The sequence below is a fragment of the Sylvia atricapilla genome, chromosome 3 (assembly GCF_009819655.1).
Source record: "Sylvia atricapilla isolate bSylAtr1 chromosome 3, bSylAtr1.pri, whole genome shotgun sequence".
Classification (NCBI taxonomy): domain Eukaryota; kingdom Metazoa; phylum Chordata; class Aves; order Passeriformes; family Sylviidae; genus Sylvia; species Sylvia atricapilla.
This window is the reverse complement of record NC_089142.1, coordinates 105,213,302-105,234,480: the sequence shown is the minus strand read 5'-3', so window position 1 is coordinate 105,234,480 and position 21,179 is coordinate 105,213,302. Positions and strand designations below refer to the sequence as shown.

General features: G+C 40.6%; 1 protein-coding gene across 6 annotated transcripts in view; it reads left to right on the top strand.

The window, feature by feature from the left end:
* Nucleotides 1–21,179, top strand: part of MACROD2 (mono-ADP ribosylhydrolase 2) — an 861,715-nt gene that overhangs the window by 780,493 nt on the left and 60,043 nt on the right. For 5 of the 6 annotated variants that reach the window (XM_066316515.1, XM_066316518.1, XM_066316516.1 and 2 more), the window contains exons 10-11: nt 9,469–9,510; nt 18,158–18,226. In XM_066316515.1, the coding sequence (XP_066172612.1) occupies nt 9,469–9,510; nt 18,158–18,226 (111 nt within the window). The remainder of the gene's footprint in view (nt 1–9,468; nt 9,511–18,157; nt 18,227–21,179) is intronic. The other variant, XM_066316514.1, reaches the window with a different exon arrangement.

The following is a 21,179-nucleotide window of genomic DNA, read 5'->3' as shown; positions in this document are numbered from 1 at the left end:
CTGATCAGGGCTACACCCAGGGTGGACTAAGAATATGCACAAAATGCCAAACTGGTCACAAGATCTTACATTTTTATAAGTTTTGGGCCATTTGCATATTAGGGTTTTATTGTCCAATTCCAGCTTCAGGTTGTGAGGTCCCATCCTTCTTGTTCCTCCCTTCAGCCCAACCTTGTTTGTGCTTTTGGGGCTGAAAGCTGTCCTTGGTCTCCAGCAGGGAAAGGATTTGTTTTGTCTCTCCACTCTGTGAAGAGAGCTGACTGACAATATGAGGCGCAGAACTGCACCCCTGGGCAGCACAGAGTTTTAAAATATGAAAGCTAAAACTTAAGGCATCAGTGGTACACTGATGTTTTCATGAGGGTGCAAAATGCTCTCTGCATCCCTTTGAGCTGTCTTTATATTGGAAGATACGTTACTCAGATGGCTCCTGCAAGGTCCCTTGTTGAAGGACTTAATTCAAAACAAGGGGAGAAGCACAGCCCCACTGTTTCCCCTGATGGTTCCTCAGCAGTGTTCCAAAGAAGCACTGCCCATCTGGGAGAGCTGGAGGAGCCTGTGCGCTCAAGGGGGATGCTGGCTTTGCTCTAGTTCTCTCCCACTGCACTCTGATAAAGTACCCTCCTGTTTACAGTGTAAACAGGTTGCTGTAAAAATTGTTCTCAATCTGAAAGTTTAAAATAGCCACAACATTTAAAATACTTGTGCATTTTGAGATGTGTCTGAAAACAACTTACCTCAGAAAATCTCAAGGTCACTTGAAGCTAAATGTGTTCTTGAAACTGCAAACCAAAATTTTTCTATGACTTTCTCTTTTTATTTGCCATGGGACTGTGCCATGGGACATTGGATAGGACTGTGCCAGTCCTATCGCCCATTGGGGTTGTCTGTTTTGCCCATTTTGCCAAGGTCTCACCATAATGCAGGAGCGTGATCCAGCGGCAGTTCAGGAGTGGTGCTTGGGGGACAGAGTATATTGCTGATGGTTCAGGGAGTGTTTTCAGCACCTCAGAAGATAGGCAGATCAAGAAAGAGCCCCAGTGCCTTCCAACATGGCAGTGGGTTTCCAGTACCTAAAAAAAAAAAAAAATTATAGGTCATTTCCCACTTCCTTTTCAATCATAATAAAACTTCCTGGTATGATCTCATTTTTATTTTCTGGCCAAGTGCTGACAGAGAATGGCTCTAGACTTTGTGTGTTGCAGGTATTAGTCACGTAAAAACATGGTTTGAGAGAGGCTTGTGAGATTGTCTGCACTGTAGTCTGGAAAGCTGTATACCTCCTCATTCTTAATGACAGCAGTGTCACAGCTTGGAGCAGGGCACAGATCAACAGTGGGACCATAACCAATGAAAGTGCTGTTGTCAGGAGCTTTTGCTTTTGCTTTGCTAAATGGAGCCTCATCTTCTTTGCTCCTTTGCATCTTGTAGGGATTTTTCTTGTCTCCTTTTGGGAGACTGACAACAGAGCCTGCAATCAATCCAGAAATGGATTGGAAATCTGGGAAAATGGCTGTTTCTATGTGTTTGTCCACTCACTCCAAATCCATGAGGTTTCAAGTTCCTGGAGACACCTGGATAGGAGCTGCATTGAAACAGCAAAGTGGCAGATGGATGAGGATGCCCTTGAAAGACACTAGGGCTGTTTTGATGCAAGGATCAGGTTGCTGTGCATAACAGCATGGAGGAGCACAGAAAGATGATGAAGCCGGCAATTAGAAAGGTGAACATGGAGCAGATATTTACCATCCCTTGTAACACAAGGAGTGCAAGATGTCCCAGGAAATGATGGATCTGGATGGAAACAAGCAAAAGGAGGTAGTTTTTCTCCCAACATACAGTCAGGATCAAAGAGTGCTGGATACAGGGTGCTGCAGAGCCTGTAGGTCATAAATACAGTTTAGAAAAGGATTAGCTCAACCAACAGAAGATTGGTGCAACAACAGCTATTAATCTTCATGGCCTATGTGTAACCTTAGGCGCAGGGGGGTACTGAGATAGAGAAGTGTGTTGTTGTTCTCCTTTGTACTCAACCCTTCACACATGGATGCCTTCACACATGGCACCAGAAAATGAACAAGCAGCTTTTTCTGTTTAATGCGTTATGTGAATACATCTTTGATCAGGCATCTTTTCTTCCTACTCTGTTGGGTATTGTGGGGTCTCATTAAAGCATTCAAAATGCATTTTATGTCATCGTCAAAAATATCCTCTCCTCTCTGGCCACGGACTCCAAATTACTTCATGTAGTCAACTGCTTCTTATTTCCAAGGGTGCAGTTAAATTTGGGGTTGTCTCATTTGGTTACCTGTGCCATAGGTTACTGATGAGATGTTGCTAGAAGCTTGTATTTGCAAATGTATGACCATATGCAAAACAGGCTATTTTGAGACTACTCCATTAACATCCAATTTAGCACTTGTGTGAACAAAACTTTGTTATTTTCAGTATTTTAAGGCAGAGAGGAAATACAGAATAGGTTATTTTTAAAAACCTGATACCCAGGGAGTGCCTTGTTCCTTTTATGTGAGGTGGAAGCATCTGGAAAATACAAGTCCAAATCTGATCCTGGTGTGAGTACAATTTCCTTCACTGGACTGGGGTTGTCCAGCTCCCCTCACTGTGGGAGCAGCAGTTACTGCACAGTCTTTGTAAGCAGCTGAGGTTCATATGGTTTGTATGGAACGTATTTTACAGCAGATCAGGTGATTCATTAAAGAGATCATCGACGTGATGCCAAAAAAAATAAACCCCAGTGCCTAACTTCTTAGGGTAGTGAGGATTTCTATTTGATATGGCTTCAAAAGCTACAGACACATTCTACTTTCTGTGAGGCTCCAGTGTTGTGAGACTGGTGTAACTAAGCAACACAGGAAGGAAATCAGTGCTGCTGCTGCAGTATGGCCAGGATGTACAGTGTATCAGTGGAAGTTTCTTTATAATTAGACAAAAAAAAATTTAATGAAACTTGCTCAGTGTCAAGTAGAGGTTTATGTGGTATGCTCTGCAGAACTGCATGATGAAAGGATAGAGATAGGAGCAAAAGAAGTCCTATTTTTACTTCCAAAGCAGAAGGATGTACTTTTTTTGGATAAAGATCTTTTTGTTTTATCTTTTTTTTTTCTTTCTTTCTCTTAGGAGCACTGAGGATGAGAAAAAGTTTTATAGAAAATACAACTTTTTACTAGGAGAGGAGAAAAGAGTCAGGCCTGGTTTAGTTGATCTCATCTCCCAGAGATTTCCAAACCTGCTTCTTCTCAAAGAAAATATTGCCCTTTTTTGTGCTATTCTCTGTCACATTTCCACAGTGGAGGACTGAGTTGGAGGAATTGAAGCAACCAAAAAAGCTTGGGGAGATTCTGGGTTATTGCAAGCCTCATATGTATGTCTGGGCTTCAAGAAACCTTCCTGTGTGGTTCATGGTGCTACAACAACTTTGACTTTTATGCTGAGGTGGACATAAAACCTGTACAAAAGGAAAAAAAGCTCCTTTTGGGTATCAACAGTGGTTGTAAGCCACCAAAATAAGTGATTTTTTTAGTTGCTAGATATTGTAAATAGATATATGATTATAAATCTCCCTAAGGCTGTGAAGGTGATCGTGCAGTCAGGTGGTTGAAGATAAAATTTTGGAAAGAAAGGTGTGGGAGAGAGAAATATGGACAGTGAGAACCTGTTCGGTCTTTTCGGCTGCTGGAAACGTGATATTATCATGGTTTAGATGGTTTGCCTCAGGTGGGTACCCTTGCTGGCTGGTCTGAAACTGAGCACAAAAAGTTTTTTAAAACTGATCTGAAATGGGATCCATTTTTCTCAAAGGTTTTGCTGCCCTGCTCCTCCTCTGTAATCCCAGTGGAAATCCCAGTACAGGCAGATTGTGGAATGCATGCTAGGGAAATGCTTGACAGTAGAAACTTTTCAAGCCAGACTTCTATTTTTGCACTGCAAATAAGCTCAAGAGGATGCCTGAAGCTTTCAGTGCTGAAATTTTGGTTTGAGCTTTTTATTTTAAGACATCCGCACTATGATCACCAACTTGTCATTTCAGCCCCCCTGTACAGCTCTGCCCATCTCATTGCTCTGTCTGGCAAAGGGGAATGTTCATACAAGCTGCAGAGAGGATTTTTATCCATTCCCACAGTGCCCTCCCATTTCTCCCCTGGTTGTAGCCTGGACATGGAGCCACCCTTGCAAGGGGGAGCAGACTGAGGCGTGTAGGTTGACTAGGAATAGGGAAACATCTGGAACTCAGGAAACTGCAGAAAATGCTGGGGTAAAAATAAAAATCCTGAAGGATGCAATGAGGCAGCTGAGGAAAGATTGGAGTGATGCAGGGAGGAGCCAGGAGCATGCAGAGCTGTTGGGGAGTGCCAGCAGCCCAGGATGCAGGACCTGAGCAGCCTCCTGCAGCTCAGAGCTGGCTCTCACGTAAGGAGTTCCCAATGCACAGTGTTTGTGCAGTGCTGGCTTTCCACATGCTGACATGAAGGAGAATGCAAATGGAAGAATGAACAACAAGGAGGAGGTGGTTTAATGGCTCTGGGGATTAGTGGTGGCATTTAGAGCCTTTCACCTCTCTGTTCCTAACATAAATCTTAACACAGATTGATGATTTTAGCCATCTGGCTTGTGTTTGCTTGTATGCCACAACTAGGGAGACAGGGAAACAACCTGACCAGCAAGGCAAAAGGCAAAACAAAGGATCTGACAGAAGGCATCCCCTTCTTCTGTGTCATAAGAGCAGATACGATGTAGTTATTCTATTTCCCAAAGCTTGGCAGATAACAAAGGAGAGGACAATGAAAGAGCCACAGGCATCACTCAGTGTGTGACCCCCACCAGGGAGCCTGTGGCTTACAGAAAGCTCATGCTTGGAGCACCTTGCTCCCAAAGGTAAAGCTGTCTGATCTGTAGAGATATAGTTACCCCAGATAGCCTGGGAGTTAGACACTTTCAATTATAGGTTGACTTTCAATTGTAAATGATTCTGTACTGGAAACTCTTCCCACACATCACCCATTTAATACCTTGATTTTATGTAATGTACATGATTTACACCATTTATGGTGACTACCTAATTTTATGTATTAATTTTATGTATTTATAGTATACTTCAACTTATAAACTGGAAAATCTTGCACACATTTTGGATTAGGAGGTTTTCTTGTCTCCTAAACCTTCTAAATACTGCTGTGACTTTTCCTGGGGATGAGCTGACCCTTTCTGATAGTCACTGTCAATTTTCCTCTCACTCCAAACTGCAAGGTCTGTCATTCCTTTTCTAGCAAAGTCATCTTGGTAGAACTTCCTAAAATCCAGAGCTTTATTGGGGAAATGATGTGAAAGGTCATTGTTCTGCTTCCCTGGCCAGAGAAGTAACCAAGTGTGGGTAGATGTGTGCACACACTGGAGAATGTTTTGCTGGTCAGTTATTTTTCAACATCTCTCAAAGTGAGGGTGGTAGGTACAGAGGATCTCACCTCTGGTCCTTCCATTGGGAGGGTTTGGATAAGAAATATTGACAACATGTATTTAAGGGAATGTTTGCTGCTGTCAAAGATTCACTCTAAGGTTCTTCTGTGGTTTCATCCAGTTTTGCTTTGGGATTGACTGGCTGTGGTTCATATTTCAACCAAAGTAAACCTTTCAAAGGCTTCCTGTAGATGGGGTAAGAAATTATATAGGGAAAATAAAATTTTAAAAAATTTAAAAACTAACAAAAGAAAAACAAAACTAGGTATAACAAATCTAATTTATGGTAATCTTGGCACTGATTTTGCTTTCTAATAGGCAGGTAGAGCTTCAGTAAAAAATATATTTTTACTTACTCAGGGCCAGTAACTAAGAAGCTGCCCTTAATGCAATTTTTTTCAGGGGGTAAGTGAATGCATTTTGGATATAGACTTCTAAACCACTAGTTTTTATCTCAAATAATTGGTTTTGGCATAGAGGTCTGTCAGCTAAGTATGGTGTTTATAACTTCAGCCAGCCACACCAAGGTCAGTGAAAGAGAATGTTTTATATTTAAAAAGGAAATGCTTCTACCAGATAGATTAATAGTGTGAAAGTAATAATTACAGACACATGAAGTGGCTGGGGATTGCTGTGTGCCAAAGTCAAACTCAGATTCATACCTAGATTGGAGTAAATTTTTCAAAGGCACCACAATGACTCAGAGATCGTGTCACCAAATTATTGGGAGCCCAGCTTCCATTTTCAGAAATGATGTAGAGACTTCATTGCCTTTCAGCAGGTCTTAGGTACTTTTTCCCCAGAAAAAAAACCCAGCCTTTAATTCACAATTAGTTCACAAAAGTAGTCTTTGCCTCGTCATAATTATATTGCATAATGACTTCCCTACTTTTTAATAACATCAGATTTCTTGTCTGTGTCCATTATCACTAGCTTAGAAACTCTTCTGTTGCTTTGGGAATTTCATATTCCAAGTCACTTACAGAACTATAATTAAGAACTTCCACAGAAGACCAGGTGATATATGTATGTTAAGATTCTCCAGATTTAGTGGCATATCTTAGATTAATTTGAAACCTTATCATGCTGGTTTCATTATAAATGCTTTCATGGAAAGAACATGTTATTGGAAAATGAATAATTAATAATCGCTATATTGCCAAATGTTTTCTGAGCAGTTTGTTGAAGAATAGCAGAACTCCATTCAAAAATCCTGGCCCTGTTGAAGCCAGTGACAGAATTCCCATGGGCTTGAACAATATTTTTCATTTTCTTATCTTAAAAATTACTTGTCAGAGCTCCTGAAGGTTGTGTGTGTGTTGGGGGTTAGGATTTTTTCCTTTGGTTCTTCTTAAGGAATTTCCTCCCATTTGTGGCTAATAAACAATAACGACTGGGACTTAAGAGAGACAAAGGACGTAGCCACAGAGGAGGGATGTGGCTGGCTGCTGCCCCCTTTACCTGAGGGGTTTTCTCTTGGGAAGGTCAGAGTTGCCTCGAGTTTTTGGGCTGGGGGAAGGGGTTGGGCACAGCCTCTAGATCACTCTGACTCCTTATCGGAGGGGAGACAGGCTGTAGTTACTGTGGGGAGAAGTCACCACCACTGCGGGGTTTTGTTTTCTGCTGCCTTCTCCTACCGTGAGTGGAGCTCTGCTCGTAAGAGCGGCCCTGGGTATGCACTGGGCCCTTGTTAACACCTGACCTCACTAGAAAGGACCTTCACCATCTCCCCGGGGCCTGAGGGGAAAACCAGGCACCCTGTGCCTCTCCCCCATCTGAGGGAGCCTCTTCCGGCCCTGCTCAGGAGCCAGCCTGTGGCTGCCCGGCCGCGCGGCTTCTCTGCCTCTGCTGTGGGTTTTTCACTACACTGCAACCCCACACCCGCTACAGTCGCAGAGTTTCTGATACATTTTCTTTACTGCTTCTCCCTGCCGTGTTTCAGCTTGGTGCCTCCGAGGTTCCTGCTGCAGCCCATTTCTGCCGTTCAGCCCGGCCGCCATTACCGTGAGGGGCCGGCCGCGGCACAGCGCCCCCTGCAGGCGCGGAGGAATCCTCACACCCGCCCTGCCCGGCCGGGAGCCAGCAGCGCCCCCTGCCGGCTGTGAGCGGAACTGCACCGCAGGGGAAAGTGCCACAGCCCAGAGAGAGAAGGCTGGGGCTGGGGCTGGGCTCTGTTTGGTGTTTGCCTTGTTAGCCATACACATAACTAGTAAAGAATTGTTATTTCTTTTCCCATATTTGTGCCTGAAAACCCTGTAATTTCAAAGTTATACTAATTCAGAGGGAAGAGAGTCATACTCTCCATTCCAAGGGAGATTCCTGCCTTCCTCAGCCAACTCCTGTCTTTCAAATCATGGCAGTGTGAAAATTTATGTTTGAACAGTAGAGGCCTATGTGCGTTTTTCACCTCCAAAGAATTGTTTGAAGACTAAGGGAAAATGAAGTAAAATATGTAGTGACTTTTTTCAGTCCTTTGGGTTAGAATAAAGTGTACTCAGGAGAATGTGATCTGCTGTTGTTTAGTGCCTTCTGAAAGGTCTGCCCTCCAGGTCATGTCTTAATAAAGAGGAAAAGGGGAGAAGAGTGGATGCAGATGCATGTACTGAGATTCAGAAGCATGAAGATTCTCACACTCCTGACTTCAATGCTTATAATGAATTATAATTCCCAGTAGAGGCCTCTATTATTAACAAATTTTTCTGCTCTCTGCTACTTAGAATAAAGTTTCAGTCTCCAAATCTGGGTGATACCAGAGCCTAATCCTCACAGCCAGTCAGAGCATTTGGATCTCAGCAGAGTTTCTGATGTAGAGTTCCAACCCTGTAAAACTGGACCTAAATACTGCTGTTAGTTTCCATTAGCATTGCTTATTATATTGCAAATAACGACTTCGTATGGTGGTCAGTTGTAGTACACATATATGCCAGTTTGAAAGGTAGTAGCCTCAGGCAGAAGTTGTGGGCTTGCTTCACAATTTTCACCTGCCCAAATCCTAGAATCGTAGAATAGCTTGTTGGAAGGGACCTGAAAGATCATCTGATGCCAACCCACCCTGCTATGGGCTGGGACGCCTTCTGCTAGACCAGGTTCTTCAAGCAGTTCCAGGGATGAGGCATTCACAGCTTCTCTGTCAACTTGTTCGACTGCCTCAACACACTCACAATGAAGAATTTCTTCCCAATATCTCATTTAAACCAGCCCTCTGTTAGTTTAAAGCCATTCCCTCTTGTCTTTTCAGTACAGGCTCTGGTATAAAGTCCCTCAGCAACTCCATTTGAAAGGCTATTTATAGCCTGGAGTCTGTGTGAATTAGGAACATAGACATAAAAGTCTGTGATCAGTGAGCTCTCTATTAGATGATTGAGACTCTAGAACATTGAATTACCAAGATGTTAATTCAGTCTAATAATTTTTTTTTTTTTTTAACTCAGGAAAACATCTCGTAAGAAATTCCTTTGATACCAAAATGGAACTTTTTGCAAAAGGAATCTGCTTTTCTTGTCTCTCATCTTAGGCTTGAAAATTATCAGTTCCTAGCTAGCCCGAGTTTGGTCTTCACAAATTCATTTTGTTCTTAAACCAATTTGCCCGTCTGGCAAATATTTAGTAACTTCTTTATGGGGTTATCTAGTAGGGTAGCTAGTTCTCTTCTTAGCATAGCCATCTGTTCCAAGGAAACAAAGCAAACTGAAACTTGTCAAGTAAACCAAAAGCTCTACAGGAAAGATAATGGAATTTTATATTATACTTGTCTTTATTTGCAGAATTTTGTAAATAATGTAGATGTTTATTCCCTGCATTCATTCCCTGCATTACCTATATCTGGTAGTAACCAGTATCAAAACCTTCTTCCCCATCCAGCTCCAGATTTCACTGCAAGATGTTAAACAGGAGGAGGCAAACTAAGATACAGGCAATTTGAAACATGGAATATTTCATGTTAGATGTTTGCTGGTTTTCCCCCAGTGATATTTTTTCTTTCAATTTTTTTGACAGATGATGCTAATGAAGAAGGGGCTCAGCTGAGTGAAGAGCAAGGTGAGTAAAGAATAATTTATGCAAAAATATATTACGTCTCTGAAGCATAAGCCAAACTGAAAAAATTCTAAAAATTAATTGCCTAGTCGAGATGAGCAGTGCTAATCATTATTGCCAATGTTGCAACAGTCATCTCTGGTTTTTACTCAAAATTAAGGTGAACCATCCCTGATAATAAATAGTGCATGGTAAGACCAGCTGAGACTACTTTTTTAATGTCATCATCTTATGAGCCTCTGGGTAATATTTCACTGCTTTTTATCAATAGCTAGTTTGAACATGAAAGGGAAATAATAACAATTCTTCAGTTTATTTGTCTGTAAAAAAGTGTGAATAGAGCAATTCTTGACTCATTTGCCATTCTGAATAGTGGCAGTGATATGTTCGCAATGAAAACAGTAGGAAAACTCTTCCACAAACTCTTAAATACACTGAGCTTGGTCAGACAATGCTTCAAAGGATGTTTTTCCTGGTCCTTATAGTTTGCTGTTTAAAACAAGCATCACTGTTTAGGGTTTGTGGATGACATGAAATGGAAATGATGAATAGGTATAAGGGGAAGAAAGGCCATAGGAACAAGAAAAGGAGAGGACAGAGGATTAAATAACTCCCATAAGGACAAAAACTTCCATTCAGGAGATTTCTGCTAGTTTTTTCGAGAAAGTTTCATCCAGTTAATCTTGATCAGGTTTTTGTAACAGACTTCCACCACAGCACCTTCTGATACTTTCCCTGTCGACCTCACCTTGAGGTCCTCAGTGACCATCTCCTGTTCCATGTGGATTTCTGTGCAGTGCATCTCCTTTTACGTGCAGAGTAGCCCCCTATACTCCTCTACCTCCTCTTCCAAACCAGCCAATACCCCAAGGTCTCTGTGACCCTGATCCCATCGTGGTCCAGTGGCTGTGCAGGAACATCCAGCTCTCTTTATGAAAACATACAGGGTTGGAAAGGAGTGCCACATGGGGAGAGGCAGGGGTATACCAGCCAGAAAACAGAGGTAAAAGCTTTTGAAACAGTATCTTGACTATTTAAATTGGCAGGATTGTCCTAGAGATGAATGGTTTATGATCATTTATGCAACCACTTAATTACCTGAGGAATTAGAAATACTTGAAGAATGGTGCATATACATAGATGTGAAAATACGATAGATATGTGTTATACTGATGGATTAGCACATTCTTTCATGGCTGTTCTGGCCTGTTGATTTTATTACACATAATTGTAATTACATTTTGGTGTCAAGATTACTGGATAGGAACTTTTAGTAATTTTAATACAGTTAGTGCAATTGATATAGCTGTATGAACATACATAAAAATAAAAAAAAAAAAAAAAAGAGCTTGTCATTATATAACAAACATTTGCCAAAGATAATGCCACAGTTAAATTTGCAGTATTCATCTAACATTTCTAATTTAATTTTTTTATATTTATTGTGGCATGGGTAGTTTTAGAAGCTAAATTATTTTGCATTTCTTGTCTTGTTTTTATGGGGATTATGCAAATTAAATTGGTGTAGGTTTTTTTGAAAAGCATTTTAAATCAGAATTAAAAGAAAGTGCAATTCTACTTAATAGCCAATCTCTTCTTTTTTGTCTTATATCCTTCACAGCTTCGTTACTTTAGGTAAAGCTACATAGATACTCTGGGAAATTATTACTGAATTATATAATTTCAGGAAGATATTTCCCTACTTCTCTCTTTCTTTTGTGTGTATGAGATAGATCAGGTCAGAGCTGCCCTCACAGGTCTAGGATGCTGTGAGATTCAACAGCACATGCTTGGTTATTTCTTTATCAGCTGGAGATATTTTGGGAATCAGTAAGCAATCAATACCTACAGGGCTAAAAATAAGTATCTTTTATGTATCAGCCCCAGTAGTGTAGCACATATACAAAAGTTATTCCCTTTTGATCTATTTCTGTATGGAGTTTTTAATGATTGTAGGATGTGTTTACGAAAACTATAAATACAAACATAATTTTTGCATTGAGGAGAGTTTTCATTTTTATACTCAATTTTTTATTAGTTTGGAGGATATCTGCTTTTTAGTCCTCAAAGGGGAAAATAGAGAAGTAAGTACTACGTAAGTAATAGTCACCACTAAAAGATACTAGTTGAATAATCATTCTTCATTCCACTTGACTTCATGGGTCATGACTGTAGCAGACGGACTCAACAGTTGCCACCAATATTGATGACTCTTTTTCCTTGAGGTGTCCATAGCCAATATGCTTTGGTTTGTTTCCTCCAATTATTTTGCATAAAGTGTAAAAAGAGAGGTTGGATTTCTAGAGAGCACATGTTGCAGACTAGACGTGTATAGACCTTTGGCAATGACTGGAATCTAAATTTTATCTAAATTCCTGTGCCTCAGCTTCCTTTTGGCTGGGTATTTCTGAGGGCCAATACCAGACCAAGAGAACACACAGGGAAATGCAAGGACACAAATTAACTGTAGGCTCATTGTGTCTGTACCAATCACACTTTGAAGAATGTGATAGGATGGTGAGGTGGAGGTTACAGAATCTGTCCTAGTTTAAATCTGGTGGCAAAAATTAGAGGGAAAAAGAAAACCCTGATCCTGGTTTGGTGTCTGCTGAAGGCAGTAGGAATATGTCCGTTGGCTTCAATGCACGCCAGATTAGGCTTTAGGAATAGACAGAAAATTAACTGGGAGTAAAAAAATAACAGATTTCCAAATGGGTGTACTACTGAGCGATGGATTCATTTTGATAGTAATCTATCTTGCATTACTGCTGCCCTGAAATACAAATACCTCATTACGTGGAGAAAGGCCTGCCTTTCTTTGATTAATCTTCAAAATAAATGAGAGACTATCCTAATTACATCTGTGTCTTGGTTTAGAGAACAGGTGTCTGCCAAGGAAGGCGGGAACATCCCTTGGAATGGAAAATGTGACATCTCTCCCCCCTCTGAATTAGTATAACTTTGAAATTACAGGGCTTTCAGGCACAAATATGGGAAAAGAAATATTAATTCTTTACTAGTTATGTGTATGGATAACAAGGCAAACACCAAACAGAGCCCAGCCCCAGCCCCAGCCTTCTCTCTCTGGGCTGTGGCACTTTCCCCTGCGGTGCAGTTCCGCTCACAGCCGGCAGGGGGCGCTGCTGGCTCCCGGCCGGGCAGGGCGGGTGTGAGGATTCCTCCACGCCTGCAGGGGGTGCTGTGCCGCGGCCGGCCCCCTCACAGTAATGTCGGATGTGCTGATGGGGAGAGAAAGAGAATGGACTTTCCTTTGCAAACTCACGGGAAGCAGCCAGTCTCAGTGCCACTCAGGAAACCGAATGGACTGCAGCAGGAAACCTCAGGAGCAGTAAACTGGAATGGCAGAGGCAGGTACATCCAGGGGCAGCTAACAAAATGTAGCAGAAACTCCAGGGCCTGACGCCATGGGGTGTCTGAGGGTCGGGTTCCTGTGTAGCCAGCAGGCCTGAAGCAGCAGCAGAGAACATTGGGGTGGGATACGGAATTGCTACCATGGGTATCTCACTGAAGATGGCTGGGCAGAGGGAGTGTCCCCCAGCAGGGAACAGGGTGCTGCCAGATCCTGGTGCTGCACACACTTGCTCTCAGCTCCCGAGCAGCAGAGAAGCAAACCTAAGTTCCAGTCACAGTGCCAAAGGGAAAGGGGAAAAAATGGGCAAAAACAACAGTGCAGCAAGTATCTGTCATCAGAGGGATTGTGGGGTGTGGCCTTGGAGAGGAAATCACCCTACCAGGAGGAAGCAACTGTCCTTCTCCCTGACCCACTGCGATGCTCCCAGAGCTGAGGGGAGCAGCGACAACACCTGACACGAAACAAAACCAAAAATGCGTGTGGGATAAAAAAACATCCCCAGCACAATCTGCCAGATAATATCCATTTATATCTACATTCATTCTAGAAAATCAACAAGCAGGAGTGACTATCTGGTGAGTTTGCCACATACTACCACTGCTTGTATTGTGTAGGAGAAGGGAATGCAGGTGACCTCACCCCTGATAAGTTTCCACTGTGTTAATTACAATTACAGTACAGCCTCACTCTTGAGGAGTCATAGCTATACCCAGTAAAGATGAGATAAAAGAGGGAGTTAATTGGTGAGGGGAGGATCATCATGCAGGAAGGACCTTTAGGAGCATGAAGGAAAGGATCAGGAAGCAGAGGATCATGAAGCAGGATTCAGGAGCAAGAGAATCAGTGAGAACAGTCTGGATCTGCAGTCAGAGCCTGTTGTTGGAACCTGCAGTCACAGCCCAGCTGGGTAAAAGCTGCAGTCAGTCTGCACACCAATCCCTGCAGTCAGAGTTGAGCAGCAATAACCAGCAGTGAGAGGCTGCAAGGGAAAGCTCCAGCAGGAGCTGCTGCAGGCAGGGTCAGTGAATAGGTGGAGCTGAGATAACTAAACCATGAAGAGAAATAAACCAGGACCCTTTTCATGCTGTGATAAACAACAAGTCTGTGCCCCAGCTCATTTTCACCCTCTAACAAGAGGGCTGCTGCAATAACATTGGGCATACTAGAATAAGGAAAAGCATTTAAAAATAAAAATAATCCACTCTTGTTAAATATGCACACTCAAACCCACTCTTGTAATGGCATTTGACTCACAGGTTTTTAACCCAGTCTGTTGTTTTGAATGCTGAGTCTTGTAGCAGTTGCTGGCTGAATGGCACCTGCTTAATTTGAAGTGCTTTAACATTATCATGTGTCATGCAGTTGGTGTTAGAAGGGTTTGAGTCAAAGGGGCACATGTAGATAGCAGGTCCAGGCCTGTGCAGGTCTACATCTCAGCTTTACTTTGTGAATGATTCCCTACATAACCCAAAACAAGGACCAGGTGACCCATTAGTTAGTCTTTCCTGAGTGTTTTAATTTCCTTTTTTTTTTTTCCCTAATGGTAAGAGGATTGACTCATGTCAGCACATAATAACATTATTATGTGCTGACATAAGTCAATCCTCTTACCATTGCCATTAAAACAAAACAAAGCAAAACAAAAAAACTACACTCAGGAAAAACCTTCAGTTCTGGATCTCTATTGTCCATCAACCTGTTCAGCTTCATTCTCTGCCAGGTGCCTTTTGACCTCATCTCTATGTCTGTTGCCACACTCCTGACATTTCCCATCAAGTAGTTGTTCCTAATAAATGCCCTGCTGGTTATCCTGTTTCTATCCTGCTCATCCTAATTAATCACCTGGTCATTACTTAGAAGCCACAGCCAGTTAAAACAACAAGATGAAGGATCTCATTCACACTAACAGGGCTTAATAACTAATTACACCCTATTACAATCAGGATACATAAATACAGATTTTTTTTTTTTGCATGTTCCTCAAAGTATGCACACCCTTACACTTGGAGATTGTTTCTTGCAGGGAGATTTTATCTTTTTTTGCTGAGATGAAAATAGCAATGACTTGTAACAAGGCAAATTTGAGACTTGTGAAGGGTTTTGGAAATAGGTTATGTGGAGACAGACTGTGAGATTTAAATAACTTGTTGACCCTCTGAATTAGCCTATAAAGAAGAACTATGTCTCCCAGCAGTAGAGCTCAGAAACCTTTTTGTACAAATGATCCCATCTAGAAAAGCTTTTAATATTATCAGTTCAGACACCTGTCCAGGTGTGCTGTTTTTAAAAAGAAATTTGCCGACAAAATTTCCATAATACTTGACTAAATGTTTAGAAGGATGTACACAGTGCTGTAGAGCAGAGAGGGTTTAGAGTTGTATTTTGACCATGGTAAACGCAGATCCTTTTCAGTCTGTGGAATAAGGGATATCTGCTAAAAAATAGTGAAATTGTGATTGAAATCTTGTTCTCCTGGGACACTGCCTTTACATCCTTTTGTGAGTGTTTTGAAGGCTCTTTATAGAGTGCAAAAAAAAGACGGTTTCTTCTGAGATAGCAACAGTTCTGACTTCTCTGAACAGACACCTCCTCCCTCTCCATCTTTGGGCTGTCAGTTAAGATGTTGGTTATATTATCTAATGTATTCAGGTAGTCCTGACAGACCTGGCTGGACATTTGCACTTCAACTTGATTGACATTTGATGTGTGAGACTGGAGGAAACTCCACAGATTGGTTAGATGATAAAATTCCTCAATAGAGAGTGGCAAGTGTTGATTAAAGCATTCCTATTGATTCAGTGCCCTAATGTGAATTATTCTCAAACAAAAAAGAAAAGTTAGCAGGTGGTTTAGAGTGGCATTTGAACCAAAGAAGCTCTATGTTGATATGGTCCACTATAAATATTCAAGTTATTTTTTAAAAGAAAGTGAGAGCCTTGGTGTGAATAAGTCCTCAGAAGTCTGGTTATTTTCAGCATCTCTCTTGTTTTACAGTTCTTGTTGAACTCTATCAGCATTGCTTCTGAGCCCCTTAAAGGGTTGACAAAGCAAGTCTTTATTTGGCAGGTTTTGCCTTTATTTTTCCCCATGGATTTTTTGTGCTTACTCCTGCCTTCTTCACTCTAGAAAGAACTTCATCTTAGCACTTGAAAACTCCCGTTTTCCTCAAACTGCTGTGTTTGAATTTCAAATTTGGATGAGCAAACATGATGACATGACACATGACATGTCCTGGGATTAAGTGCTCTCAGGAACAGCCTACCACCTGGTACCAAGCCAAACTTCAAGACTTGATCTGCTTTGCAGTAACTGGCTTTATTTACTGATTGCATAGGGCTCTTCATGCTCTGAGCTGTATGTAGTTCTAGAAAGAAGTGTAAATTCCCTTCTAGGAGAAATTTATAAGGGCAACGTTCCATTGAGCTTTTTCTTTTTTTTTTTTTTTTTTTTTTTTTTTTTTTTTTTTTTTTTTTTTTTTTTGGTGTATATAATGCTCCTTCATTAAAATTAACAAAGTGAGATAGAATTTAATTACTCACATACAGATCTGCATTTTGGAATTTTTGCTTACATTTTGAGCTGTCCTGCCACCCCCCCAGTCCATGGCTCTTCTGGGTTTTTTGTGCCTAAGTATGGTAGAATAACCAAGAGGGTGGCAGAGGATATTTCTGTTTTCCCTGGGCTCCATGCAAAGCAAATTATTCACTCCCTTTCTGTCTTTTGAATGAACATAATATTTTTAGTTGCAGAATGTCCTGAATTAAAGGAACACACAAGGATCATTCCATCCGACTACTCCTTAAATGTACTAGTTCCTTTTTCACATCCTAACTATTTGCATACCTCCTGTTTCAAAAATTTCAGCATTTTGGTTCTGGATATATGTAACTGTGGAAGGGTAGAAGATAAAAGGGAAGAATCTGTAGCAGAGCTAATGCCTTCATGAGAGCTGGGCATCTGATTGCCAAGAGCTGCTTAAACCTCCAGCGACATAAAGAGTAGATGATTGTGTGGCATATATGTGACAGCAGGAGAGACCCTGGGAGTTTTTGAAACACTTAAGCAATTTAGAAAACATATGTGCATAGTTTTTTTTTTTTCCTAGTTCTTAATTAGCTAATCAGTTTTAAGTAATATCATGACTCTTATTTTCTAATGGCAACAGCAATGAGGGTGAACCATGTGAGGGCATATCTCTTCCTAAATTTCCTGGTTACATGTGGTCAAGGTTTATTTCCAGCACTCACAAAAGAATGTTTTCTTTAGGCTCCTCCTGCACCCAAGCCCTCAGTTAGTCACAAGGAATCAGGAGGTTTGACAGAAAGCCAAATGATGGAAAGTCAAATGACAGAAAGTCATTTTCCCATTATGGCTGAATACTTTCAGTAGGCACCATGAATTGAGTTTTAATTGTCTGTCAGTCGCTGCTTTCGTGGTGAAGCAACAATGTTTAAAGAATGTTTTAATTAGGGAACCTGCTGCATGGAATGTCTTCATTTAGGAATACCTTTTATGCTTAATTTCCAGCTTGGCCTCCCTTTTTATTAACAGGCTTTTTCTGCTACCAGTTTGTGTCTTGAAGTGTGTAATAGCAAACAAATAGTCATGTCATCATTTATGTTAAGAAGACAGGATATTTTTAAAATATTGTAGAAAAAGTTTATAATATTTTAAGTTGAACCAACTCATATTAAACACTGTGTGCTTCATTCTCTGCAAGTAAGGGAGATCTCACATTTAATTGCCCTTAATTAGCTCTTTTACTCCCTTTCCTCCAGCTTGATATTGCCTACTGTCTAAAAGGCTGGAATGGATTTTTTCAACCCAAACACTTCTATCTTGTAAAGATTTTATTTCCTTAACTTCACTATCAAATTTGTTTCCCTACCTTTCATTTAATTATTAGGTTCAATCTATATTCATTGGTTGTTGTGTTAAAACAGTGAATGAAGAATTGAGCTGAGAGAAAACAAATCATTTAGTTCAGCTTATTTCTCCACAGTTCCATAATGCAGTATTATATATATTATGTTTACAACTACAAATTAAAACATTTTTTTGGTTTGGGGTTATGTATGGGAAAGACACAAATTCGTAGATTTCATATGAGATGATGCAATAATTAATTGAAATAACAGGAAGATCAGCATTGAGTACTGAATGACTGAATGGAGTGCTGAGATAAACATACAGTTGTGGTATCAGGCATGGTAATATCTGATATAATGAAGCTATTTCCAAATAAGATATGTAATTTACAATTTTTTATGTTTAAAGAAGACCAACCTCCATCTCCCACAAAGAGCAAAGAAGAGCAGCCTGAGGACCTGCAGGATGATGCTGAAGGTAGGTGGTCTAACTTCTCAGGGCTGTTAATCAATACACATTTTGAGTAACACTTTGGTTTGAATTCTTGGGAAAGAACTGGAAAACCTTCAGTTAAGAATACTCTTTGCACACACTTGAAGAGTTCTTTTCTGCCTAGATAAAGGAATTTTTAATCTTCTGAAATATATTTCATCCTAAGGTAGGTTCACAATTAGAAACTGTATTTTTGTGTGATGGGCTACTGATTATTGCTGATACATCTTAATAAATTGCTGCTGTTTTTTCCCTAACTAGTTCTGACTCCATGTAATTAAAAAGCCCCAGTGTGATTCATGTTATGCGGGGTTAGGGTCATAGTCTGGTTGGTTAAGTTAGTCAGGTACCTGCTGCTAAATAGAGAGCAGTATAATCTTCACTTTCCTCTTCTACAAGAAATTTGTGCTGTTTTCCTTTTTACAGTGTTTGTTTCTAGCCCTTACACAGTGTAGTGCATCTCTGCCCACTTAGAAGTCACAGGTGATTAACATTATGCCTAAGGTGTTCCTCTGAGGATACCTTCCTCCACCTGAGTCTGCTCAGGGGAGCTTGTCCGTGTGTATGGACATAAACGTGGTCTATCTTGTTCTAGAACTGGATCAAAGTGTGTTTTCCTAATCTCTATCTCATTGGAAGAGTTGTTTATAAGATGCTAACATCAAAGGCTTCTTTTCAGAGTGCACAGTTTCACACTGCTTTCAGATATGTGGAAGAGCAAAACACTCAAATGCTGAAGAAATTCCCCTTCTGTGAAATAGTTAAAAGGATGAACCTTAATCTTTAATCCATGACAGTTCCTTATCATGGCTTCCTTTTGACCTAATATTCCTCAAACGACACATCTAATTTTGCACCTCGACCAGTGGCTCCACAACCTTCAGCATTTTGACCTAGAACTGTGCATTCAGCTCCTAAAATATTCTGACTAGGGAATAGTGTGAGTCACAAAGAGCAGAAAAGTGTTAACATCTATCATTTTAAGTAACTGCTAGTAACATGCTGTCACTAACATTGTGACTTGCTTGTTACGGGCAAGTCATTAAAGCAATAGCTGTCATCACCTGGAAGGGACCCAAGAAATTTCATCACACCTGAGTGTCTTTCCTTTCATGCTGCACTGAACCCAGATTAAATTAAAATACCAATTTAATGTTTGAATTAGAGAATTCAGTGCTGACAAACCACATGTCCATTTGTATGCAGGCTAACCCACGGCTGGGATCACGGTGACACTTTCAGTGTTCCTAAACAGGCAGAACAATAGTTGTTTTATGATATATTCTTCCATGGAGTGTGGCTGAAAGTTTTCATTGTATCAGTATCAGGAAAAAAAAAAAACCAACCAAACAAAAAAAAAAAAAAAACAACAACCTTAACAAAATGAAAGGAAGAGAGAAAATATTGTCAAGCTGTAAGGTTTTCCTTTCATTCAAAAATCAACTGATGTTGTTTCACTCTTTCTGTGGCTCCCTAGATACGGTTTCCTATTTCTCTGTGCCTATCCATTTTTTTCCAGTGACCTACTGTTCACTTTGTGAAGCACAAATAAATGTGCTGGAAGGGCCAAGTAAACAGTATGGCAGTAGAATTATTGCATTACTCCTGAGCTGTAAAATGCCTGAATTCCTTGAATTTGATGCTGTAGAGGAGATTTTTGCTGATGTAGAATTGAAGTCTGTAAAATGTAATCGCTGCTGCTGGATTTAATATAGCTGGTGGCAGAGCCCCCATCTGGTAGGCTGGAAGCAAACCTGTAATGTTTGAGATTGAAAGTTCAAATTTAGCCTTGAGAGTTGTTGTGATGGAGAAAAGAATAGGTAATTAAAGTGTTTGCTGAGGGGCCTGTGGAGAAACCTGGATCAGATTTCTTTGGCATTGCCTGTGCCTCTGGAAGAGGAGACAAGAAGTTGGGATCCAGACACTGAATTCCTGTCAAGTTGCCAAGTGGCTGGAGTCTAATGTATCACACCTGTGGGCCATTTCCATTGAAGTAAATGGGATTTGCACACATTTGTCTGAGAAGAGGATTTAGTTTCTCCTGGTCTAATTATTAGGTGTTGGTTTTGACGAATTAAAAGAAGTTTTAGTGGGGAGCCTTGATGATTATGAAAGTTCTGAATATGTGACATGAACCACAGCAGCATGTCTGAATAATTTTATTTAGGTAGGGGTTTTGTCTTCTCTTCCAAGAATCTTTTTTTTTTTTTTTTCTTTCTTTTCAAAAGAAAAACTGAGTAGTTAATGCATATAAACAGTCTTGAGTAAAAACACAACAAAGGCACACGCTGCCTGAGGTCAACTTGGTTCAATTTCCCTTAGGGTAAAACTGAAGTACTATGTGGTTTGGTATGTTTAAACTTTGGGATAGTTCAAGTACCCCAAGTTAAAAAAAAAAAAGGAAAAGAAAAACCCACCCAAAATCACACACAAAAAAGTAAACAAATATTAAAAACAAATCCCCACAAAACAAACGAAAACCCCCAAAAGCCCAACCCCTACCTTTTATCAATATAAGCAAGTCCAGATTTAACATAGGATATACTTTCCCCTTAGTACTATGACCAGCTGTAAAATATTTAACAAATATACATGAGACATGGGAAGAACCCAGTGTATTTTCCTCTGCTTGGTTGTGAGTGTCCTTTTAGATTGAAGATGGGAGTACAATTTGCAATGATAGCAGCCTCGCGTCTGCCCTCCTGGCAGTCTCTGAAACCTATTCCACTGAGTTCAGCAATATTTCTGCTGTAATATTTTTCTCCAGCTCACCAGGCTGGTTCATTGGCTAGGGGTAATGGAGCAATATCATTTCAGTGCCTGTTAAAGCCTCCACAGAATACTGGGGGGAAAGTAAGTTGCATTATTATTACCCTCTTTGCAATCAAGGAAAGGTGAGTAAGTGGCTGTATGTAAGAAGCTTGTTTTGCAATAAGCT